Source organism: Triticum aestivum, chromosome 3A (assembly GCF_018294505.1).
Source record: "Triticum aestivum cultivar Chinese Spring chromosome 3A, IWGSC CS RefSeq v2.1, whole genome shotgun sequence".
In the NCBI taxonomy this organism is placed as follows: Eukaryota; Viridiplantae; Streptophyta; class Magnoliopsida; order Poales; family Poaceae; genus Triticum; species Triticum aestivum.
Genome location: NC_057800.1, coordinates 122,380,974 through 122,390,849, shown reverse-complemented (window position 1 = coordinate 122,390,849; position 9,876 = coordinate 122,380,974). Strand labels below are relative to the sequence as shown.

At 53.5% G+C, this 9,876-nt stretch overlaps 1 protein-coding gene across 1 annotated transcript; it reads right to left on the bottom strand.

Moving 5' to 3' along the window:
* Window positions 1–289: 289 nt before the first annotated feature.
* On the bottom strand, window positions 290–8,655 carry LOC123060610 (uncharacterized). The gene is made up of 2 exons (XM_044483390.1): window positions 8,241–8,655; window positions 290–2,186 (listed from the first exon to the last, which is right to left on the bottom strand). The coding sequence occupies exon 2, from the start codon at window positions 2,095–2,097 to the stop codon at window positions 508–510; it is 1,590 nt and encodes a 529-aa protein (XP_044339325.1). The 5' UTR covers window positions 2,098–2,186; window positions 8,241–8,655; the 3' UTR covers window positions 290–507.
* Window positions 8,656–9,876: the final 1,221 nt, after the last annotated feature.

Genomic DNA, 9,876 nt, shown 5'->3' with positions numbered 1-9,876 from the left:
ATGTCATCTCACCTCCTATGATTTTCCTATTCCTGAAAAATTCCTATCCCATGAACCAAAGAAGACCGGATGAACGAACGTGCAGTTCGGAATCTGCATACGAACCTGATCAGATCAGAAAAATTGTGCTACCGTCAGAAAGAAAATGCTCAAATTTGGTGATACACCATCAGGAAGAGAATGCTCATGAAGTGGAACGCTGCATAGCTAATCAGTACTTGACATTGAGCAAGAATGCCGGGCAAATAGAGAAACTGCAAGACAAGAAGACAGCAAGAACACTGGATCATGGGTCCGAACTGAAATTGCCACTTATATTATGATCACATCGCTACATCCCTTAATAGATACATAACCCCCACCACCACCATGATCTTCATCACCACCCCAGCCGGCGGCCGGCGAGAGACCTCGACGGCCGCCCCAAAATGGGATTTTTCCTCCCCAGTCGTCGTCGTCCGCCGGACGCTACAAACAGGACGGTTCTAATTTGTTGCTACAACCGGTTCACGGCCGCCGGCCCGGCCGCGCCAGGTACACGCGGCATTGGATCACCGTCCGGCCGACTCTAAACCCCGGTACCACGGTGAAGCCGACGGTGCGGTCCTCGGCGGCGGTGCAGAACGCGTCCTCCGTGCGCCCCTCGTTGACGCTCTCCATGTACACCTCCGCGAACCGCGCGCCCGTCCGGACCTGGAAGATGGACGCGCCGTCCTCCTCCTCGCCGCCGTCGAACGCGTAGAAGAGGCAATGCAGCAGCCACACGCGGCGCGCCATCTCCGCGAACTCGGCGAACCACGAGCTCTCCGGGAACCCGGGCCCGGCGCTCACGATGCCGCGCTGCTCCTGCCGCCCGAAGAAGGCCGTCTCCATCCTCGCGTGCACCAGCGACAGGTACTTGGCGCGCAGGAACTTGCCGAACCCGCTCCACCGGCCGTTCCGCACGTCGAGGAAGACGCTGGCCGGCGCCGCCTTGAGCTCCGTGAACTCCTCGAAGAAGCGGCGGCGCTCGTAGAACTCCCGCTCGTCCAGGAAGCTGAAATTGAAGTCCCTCCGGTGGAAATTGGCGAACATCTTCATGGCGACGTAGGATTCGAAGACGAACTTGGCGTCCCCGGCCCGTCGCAACGGCACGCCTGGGTGGACGGCGGCGGCCGCCGCGGTCAGATCCCACCCGGCCGCCTGCATCGAGCTGAGCATTGACTTGGAGAAGGAGCGGATCGACTTCACGGCGTGCCGCAGGGCGGTGAGGAAGTGGGTGGGGTTGAGGCCGGAGACGTGGAGCTCGTCCAGCGACGCGAGGGTGCGGCCCGGATGCAGGCGCACCTCCATGGCGCGCTCCGCCCGGAGCTCCGCATCGAGGGAGCCCTTGGCGCGGTCGAGCTCCGCATCCTTCGTCCGGAGCTCCGCCTCCAGCTTGCGCGCCGTGATCTGGTACGTCTTGAGCAGATGCCGCTGCTCCTCGGCATGCGCGGAGAGGGCGGTGTTGCCCGCCGCCGCGGCGTCCCTGGCCGCGCCGGCGGGGTCCTTGAGGAACCTGCGCTTGGTGTCGGACAGCCTGGTGAGCTCCGCGACGACGGCGGCGTCCGCGGACTGAATGGCCTCCGCATCATAGGGGAACTGCGCGAGCTGCAGCTGCGCATAGGCCGCCTTGACGGCCGAGACGCCGGCGAACAGATTGGCGAGGAGGGAGTCCGCGGCCGCATCCGGCGCGGCGGCCGGCGGCGACGGCTGCTGCGCCCCGGCGGCCTTCTTCTCTGCGGCGTTCCTGAAGAAGGCGTCGAGGGAGTAGGCCGCGGCGAGGTTCCCGGAGAGCTTGAGCTTGCTGAGCGACGGCATGGCGGGCGCCGTCCCAGTGGTGGGGGTGGTGGCGTCCAGGGAGCTGTCGTAGTCGTCCCCGGCGACGGAGGCCGGCGCATCCGCCTCCTTGGGCCCGGCCCCGGCCCTCGCCGCCGCGGCGGAGTCGGAGCGCTTCCGGCGGAGCAGCTTGGTGAAGGTGCGCGCCAGGTTGGCCGCCTTCTGCTGCTGCTGCTGCTGCTGGTGGCCGTGGCTGTGGTGGTGCGTCGGCGGGCGGGCTGCCGCCATATGCGCCTCCATTGCTGCTCAGCGGCTCCCCTCCAGCTTCCCGTCCCCTCTTTGTGGCTGGGTTCCGTCCGCTGCTCCTTCCTGGCTCGGGTGTGCTGTCTCTGCAGAGGGAGGGGGGGGGGGGGGGGGGACGAATGTGGGAGGAGTGGGATAAATTTCAGCAGGAATATTTGGGGGATACTGTAAAGTAAAAGCGGAGCGTGCATGCCGACGCGTATCACTGTGCCGCAGTGCTCCTACCGATGACACCATGCGGTAGAGGTAGGCACAAACAGTCGTTTTTTTCTAGCTTTGACGGTAAGAATTCATCTTCCAGCCAGAAGAAAAGAAATTTACTCAAGGGTAAAAATTGATTCGTGCAAAAGAAGAGGCCACTAGTAGTTAATCCTGACAAACCAAATCTAGGAACTGATAAAGTTCAAAAAAAAAAATCTAGGAACTGATAAATAGGTGCTGGATGTCATCGATAGAGAAAAAAACTGGGGCAGGCGGGCGCTCTCCTCTTGTCTCCGTCATCTCCCGGGTACGCGTACGGGCACGCTCCTCGTCAGCGCGCATTGAACCGTTGAACTCACCGGAGGCGGAGGGGGGAGCCCCACACGCGCGCACACGTGCCGACACGCCTGGCCAAAGCGAAGCAGGCGCGTGAGCCTCGCGCAGCCGTGCCGGCCGCGCTCGTGTCAAAAACCCAAAAGCCGCCCCTCGCTACCACCGTACCGCTCGCCACGAGACAGCAGCGGCAGACGGGCTGGACCTGCTGCGGCCCAAACAAATGGCGCCAAAACAACACAACTGGAAGAAGAAAAAAAAGGTGCACGGCGCGCCGAACGTTGGCAATGGAACCAAACACCCGCCGAGAGTGGCACCAACAGTCGCGGCGACAAGACCGAACACGCACACGGTTGCGCCCAAAACGCTTGGAAATGATTCGACATGGATGTCGCGGCGCCTTCTTGGCATGGCCGTGGACGACAAGTCGCAGCGCCATCTCCCTCTCAAATCCAAGTGATCTCCATCGCCGAGTCGCCACCAGCGCGAGCCGGCCAAGGCACGCAAACCACACCCACCGGCGCGAGCCGGACCGCCCTCGGCTCCCGGTCGACCGGGACGGGCTCCATCCACACTATTTACTCTTTACTATTTTAGGTGCGTGCGCTCCGTCATCAGCGACAGTGAGCGGCGTCGGCGTCGACATGCGATGTGAATGCAATCGTCGCCATAATCTGGTCTAATCTAATCCCCCACGCACATACATACAGTAATCTTTAATAAATTCCTTAACAGCAACGGCGCTCCTACATACGCGAAACAAGGGGCACGGACGCAGACTACATGATGAGGGCTTCCGGGGCTCCATGGCGGCAGCGAAACCTAATAAAGGGCACGGCTTTTGGCTGACAGCAATGGCCTTGCCCTTGGAGCCTTGCAAGTGCCACAGTTATGAGCAGGTGTTGTTTGGTGCACTCATCGTGGGAGGGAGGAGGGCGCTGGCCTCCCAAAAACAAGGGTCATAAACTAGTACGCGTGGAACTTGAATACACATGGCAACAATTCCCCACTGAGGCCTCTTTTGGTTCATAGGATAGGATTATCGTAGGAATAGGAATCTTGTAGGAAATGAGATGACATGTATCTCAAATCCTATGAATAGGAATAGGAAACAAGATGTCATTTGGTTGACACCAAAGGATTTTTTCCATTGAGTCTAGGCTCATTTTTATTTTCCTATGAAATGTGAAGGATAGGAACCAATCCTATGTAGGAATAGGAATCCATTCCTATGAACCAAAGGGCTCTAAAGAAAAAAAATCATATAAGAATCCTATCCTCTAGAATTCCTATGAAATTCCTTCAAATCAAAGGAGGCCTGAATTTTCGGAAAAATCTATCCGGTTTCGGTAGGAATCGAGGGTAAATTACTCCCCATTATGGGGTGCTATTTTTCGCGCATTTGGAACTGTGCCGTTCTAATAGAAAAATGGCTCGACACAACAATGGACGAGACCCCGATGAAAATCTAGAGCAACTCTAGAGGACCCCGAGGGGCAGAGTCCGTCCCGCGACACCTCTCGGCGCCCTTTAAACCCTAATAATTTATTTGCTTCGATGTTTCAGTACTTCTTTACAAAAACAAAACAGCCCGACAATGTCCTATGCTAGCAATGTTTACTCCCTCCAATGTTACTACATCTGCAAATCAAGCACGGATCCAATGTTAATCCCAATTTCCCCGGCTAATCGCCCGCCGTCGTCGTTAGTGTCTCCACTGCTACTAGCACCAGTAATTCCATATGCAAACCTGACAAGAAAACGTGGCATGTGCGTCTCGAGTGACACATTCCTGATGGGCACCGGTTGCAAGCACAGAAAAAGGGCTGGAGGATGTCGATCACACACATTTAACAGCACATTGCAGAGCTCTACTGTGCTGTCGCACTAAGCTCCCGGCTTTAGCAGCAATGATTCCTACCACTTAGGCCTCTTTTGCTTCATAGGATAGAATTATCGTAGGAATAGGAATCTTGTAGGAAATGAGATGACATGTATCTTAAATCCTATGAATAGGATTAGGAAGCAAGATGTCATTTGGTTGACACCAAAGGAATTTTTCCATTGATTCTAGGCTCATTTTTATTTTCCTATGAAATGTGGAGGATAGGAACCAATCCTATGTAGGAATAGAAATCCATTCCTATGAACCAAAGGGCTCTAAAGGAAAAAACCTATAAGAATTCTATCCTCTAGAACTCCTATGAAATTCCTCTAAACCAAAGGAGACCTTAGGAGTTAGTACAGCCCCAAACATCTTTGTGTCCACCGCCGCTGGTTCAGTGGCAGGAGTAGTAGGTGATCGATCTCACGTGGCTATCTTTTTCTCAGCGGGAATTTCATGCCTTTTTTGAGACATGGTGGTCGTACTACATGCTGGGCCAGAAAACATATGACAACACAACACAAAAGGAAGTCAAGAGCACCCAGCACAGACATGCCTAATTGCCTTTCCTTGAATGAACTTGTGCCAGGCCCTGGCAGTAATTTCATATTCAGAGTTCAGGCTCAAAAGGGTCACCTACCGAAATATGCAAACACGCAGGGATTTGGGTGAAAATTGCGCATAAAAAATGCCCCAAATGGTACAAAAAAGATGCGCTACGCGTTCAGGCTAAAGGACTAATCGGCACTGTTTATTCCCCAGAAGAGCTTCAGGGCTCACGTGCACCCGCAGAACCACTGCAGGCTAAAATTTTCTGCTTCACCTTCGCATCCAAGGTGAGGGAAACGGATAAAACCAAGGCCAATTCTGTGTAACGGCAGAGATGTTGCTCTAGTTAATCCATGTATTATATATTCATGTACCAATGGCAGCTAATTATATAGTGCTACTACGTGCCACTTAGCCTAATGACGCCTCAGCCACCTCCCTCCCCGGTTGACGGTATGATGCCGCTGCACATGCGGGGGGTAGGATTCTCATGATGCGCCGCGCCAACGTCAAATCGCGTCGGATTAAGGTATTTGGTTATCAGCAATTGGGCCGCGGGGAATAGATTCTGACGAACCAAATACGTCCGTCCACCAGCAATGCCGATGGTACCACTGCTATTAAAGGTATATATACTATTATTAATACTATCATCTGTATATTCTGTGATTGTCAGGTTCGATGAATGGCTTCTTTCTTCACGACGCGTCGATTGCTGTTGGTGGTAGAATCTTACGGCATGCGTGGCCCCAAAAAAAACCTTAATCTTAGTCTTACAGCAACCTTAATCTTAATCTTACAGCGGTGATAATATAAACTTGTGGCAGAGGACTCGACGGTGGGTCGGTCGTAATCATGGACGGTGAGTTGCTGCAAGGTTGTACTAGTACTAATTTTCCACTTGTAATCGACGTGTAGTTGCTGGTGAGTGCGTAGGTGCCACACACGCCGAGTGCGACTGATGAAGGAAATTATCTGTCGCCGTTGGTTATGACAATTCAGAGTTGGACTAGTCATGGTTGTGTTATTTGCAGGGTGCGGTGAAATAATAACAAAGGAAAAGACACACACAAAACCGGAACTGCGAGAACCAACGGCGTGTTTGGTTCAGGAAAATTAAAAATAGAGAATGGGAGTTGAAGGGTAAGAAGATTAAAAATTCACTGTTTAATTAGAGGGAATGTGAGTTTAAGTGGGAAGAGGACTGGGAGTTAAGGAACACAATTCCCACCGATTTCTTCCCAGGGTATCCTGTTAATTCGTGAGCAGAGTTCTATCCCACGTCAATTTCCATCATACGCCAAATAAGGGAATGAGAGTAAAAATCTACTTCCCATGCCTAATCACTTCATAAACGCCCTTATGCAGACTCTTATTCCCTTGTCCAAGTGTTTGCCAAACAGGCTGCAAGTGCAAAGCATTTCAAAAAAGAAGGTGCAAGTGTTTGGTACCTCTAGCGGCACTTTCAGAAATTTACTGTGAGGTGGCGCCAGTGTACTGCACCCTGCAAGGCTGCAACGGCTTTGGCTTACAAACAGTCACGCGTACGCACACCGCTGCCGCCCGTTAGCCAGCCCTGGTTTCACACTTTCACTGTTCGAGTACTCCCGCTCTTGTCTCGACAACAAAAAAGTACCTCTACTCCCCAGCCCTATACGTATGCGTACGAGTCCACGTACAGTAACTCTACGGACAGTACAGTTCACGGGTCCCACCCTCACGTTAATCTCTCGTGATGATGATGGTAAGCGAGTGAGTGGTAACATCACATCACCCGGCGCGGCTGGCAGGTGGGCCGTGACCGGTGGCGCCGCGGCTGGCATGCGGGCCACGCGCGCGCGAGCAGCAGCAGTACAGTGCAGCCGCCCAGGTCAACAACAGCGTAGCCAATACTCGTACTAGTCGACAAGCAATGCGTACCAGTAGCTCGCGCTCTACGGCAGGAGACAAAGGTCGGTGCGCGCCGTGGCCCACCGGCCCGGCCCGTGTGCGTGCGTGCGTGGTGCCTGGTAGACGTGGTGGACAGTACGCAGAATGCGAGGAGGACCAATCGTGCACTCGCAAAAGAAAAAGAGAGAATTCCTTATTTAACATCGTGCTTAAATTTTATGCCCTATTTAACATCGGCAAATAATTTCTTTCCTATGTAACAACGAGTCTAAATTTTATGTCCTTTATAACACTTTCGTCCCATTTAGACCTAAATGACACCTAAAAAGACCATTTTACCCCTTATATGATATGATTGTGTGCGCACGCGCACTGCTGCGTCCGTGTGGGTGCGCTGCTGCGTGTTTGTGTGTGTGTGCGTGCTGTGTGTGTGTGCTGCTGCATCCGTGTGTGTGCTGCTGCGTCCGTGTGTGCGTGTGTGTGTGTGCTGCTACATATGTGTGTGCTACGCGTGTGTGTGCTGGTGTGTGTGCTGCTGCATATGTGTGTACTATTATGCGCGTGTGTGTGCTCAAAGAAAAAAGGTCTATCTCACGCCCTAGCAGCCATTTACGAGCGCATTCAAAGCCCGCCAAATTAATCACGACGCGACGGGGCTGAGTGCTGCGTTCCTGAATCCTGATGCTGGTCACTCACTCACTTACGGCTGGTGATTTTGGCGAGAGTTTTGCTCCGGTAGGCAATGGCGTGTGGTTGATTTGCCACCGAGACTTTTGCGGCACAAGCTTAGGAACGTCGCGATCTCTAGTATATACTGGATGACATCTCATGCTGAATTAGCGAGGCATCAAAAACAAACCACGTGATTTAGCAGGAAAAAATTAGCATTGGGTGCGTCAGCAAACAAACTACAGTAATAAGCTACTGGAGCAAAAGTACAAGGAGCGCTGTGCTGTTTCTGGATTTTTCCTTGACCCGAAGGCCGGATTTCTTCCGCCCTCCTCCTCGTGCGCACAATTTTTTTCAAACAAGCAAGATGACCTCTCGTACCACGCCAGGACAAAGAAAAAGCAATTTGTAGTATTATTAAGCAACTGACGAATTCGAGAGTGAGAAACCTATGTTAAGTTTTTCGAGGCCAAGATGATCTTTGCTACTGCCATAATCAACGGAGGAAACAGGTCGTGGCTAAATTGCTACGAAAAATGGAGCGGAAGAAAGAAACGGCAGCGGCGGAACCACGCGACTGATTGAAATCACAGACGAGGAGAGGAGAACTCACCAGATTGTGACGAAGCGAGAGGACGAAGGAGGCGTGGATTATCTCTCGTCCGTGGGCAAAAAACACGAACCAATCTTGCAACCCACACGCCCCTCCCTCTCCGCACGCCGCCGCCCCCTCGTTCTTCCTCCCTGGTTCCCTCGGCCTGTCTCGGAATCAAACAAGGGGCAGGCAGGGGCCGGAGACCCGTGGTCGGCGCAGGCAGGCTCGTGCTCGTCCCCCACGACACCGACCTGCCGCCGTCTCGTCCGGGGCAGACGCCACGCGATGGAGAGAGAGTCAGAGACACACACACACACAAACACGGGAGGGCGGCGCCGGCGGGGAGACGACGCGCTATTGTGTCACTGATGATGGGGAGGAGGCGGCGATGAGGGAAAAACTGGACTAGTAGCAGTATTTCCTTCCAAACCCGGCCATTGATCCCCCGGGGCGTATTTATTTCGGATTCAATGCGCGCGGGCGCATTTGCCCGTAATGCCCTCCCGCCCGACCCGGCCCGCGCGACACGTGGCAGGTCGGCGGTGCGGTAGGGAAGGCCTGGTCGAAATTGTTTTTTTTTCGCTCTGCACGCACGATTCTTGTTTCCCCTGCCGGTGCCCGGACGTGATTCGCCACCGGATCAGGGATGATTCCGATTATTATATTTTTGTAGGGGAATTCGGATTATATATGCGATAATGTGGCAGGCCCACCTGCCAGCCGCGCGCTGATTCGACACCGATTGGTTGCATGAGCTTGCAGAACAGCTTCCGTGATGTGACGCTCGGGAGACGATGAAATGTAGGTGTCGTCGGGTGACTTGGCCTGTCCCTGCTTCATCTCCTGCTGCAACGATCAACACACGGCGTTTTATTCAAATGAAGGGAAATATTCTGGTACTGTACTGATTTGCTTCGGAGACAAGCATCGACAAATCAGACGACCATGCCGTAGAGTACTGTACCAAACGGACATTTGGGACCATAGTTGTTGAGCCCTCCATTTTGTGTGCATCAGTGCCTCTCCATCTGTTATGCTTGGAACAGGGCTTTCGCGCGTGATTTATACTAATAAAAATATATGTGTAAATGGTGCAAGATGCTAAGGAAATTCCCATAAGTTGATCAAATGAAAGACACGCCAAAACAAACTGAGAAAGCTAAAACCAAACACGCATAAAACTAAATGCGGCAAGCGCGTCATATAGAAGAAGCACAGAAGACACGCCGTCACGCTCTGAGGGACCTCCACACTCATCGGCGACGCCCCAATAGGGGCACAATGCTAAGCATCGTCACCGTCATATCTGCCGAAGCGGACAAAGATTTTCACCCTGAGTGTCGGAAGGTCGGGAGAGGGTCAATGCGGCATCCCAAGAGGAGAGGGCCACCCACATGCATCATCGCCGATGGCCTAAGGCGCAAAGCTTTTGCTCGACCTCCTCTACCAGCCGCATCATGGAAAACATATCACAGACGCACCGCAATGAGGACCCCACACCTGCGGACCGGGTACTCCAGATTCGGATCAGGGCTTGACCTCCATCATTGGGGACGACTTTCACAAGTTCACCCGCCACTTTGCGACTCACCATCTAAAGCACATCGCCACACCTATTTGCAGCGCTGCTCGCCTCACTATCCATGGGTGCCGC

Excerpts from the sequence above, each read along its gene's own strand:
- LOC123060610 (XM_044483390.1), bottom strand. The coding sequence starts at position 2,097 with ATGGAGGCGCATATGGCGGCAGCCCGCCCGCCGACGCACCACCACAGC.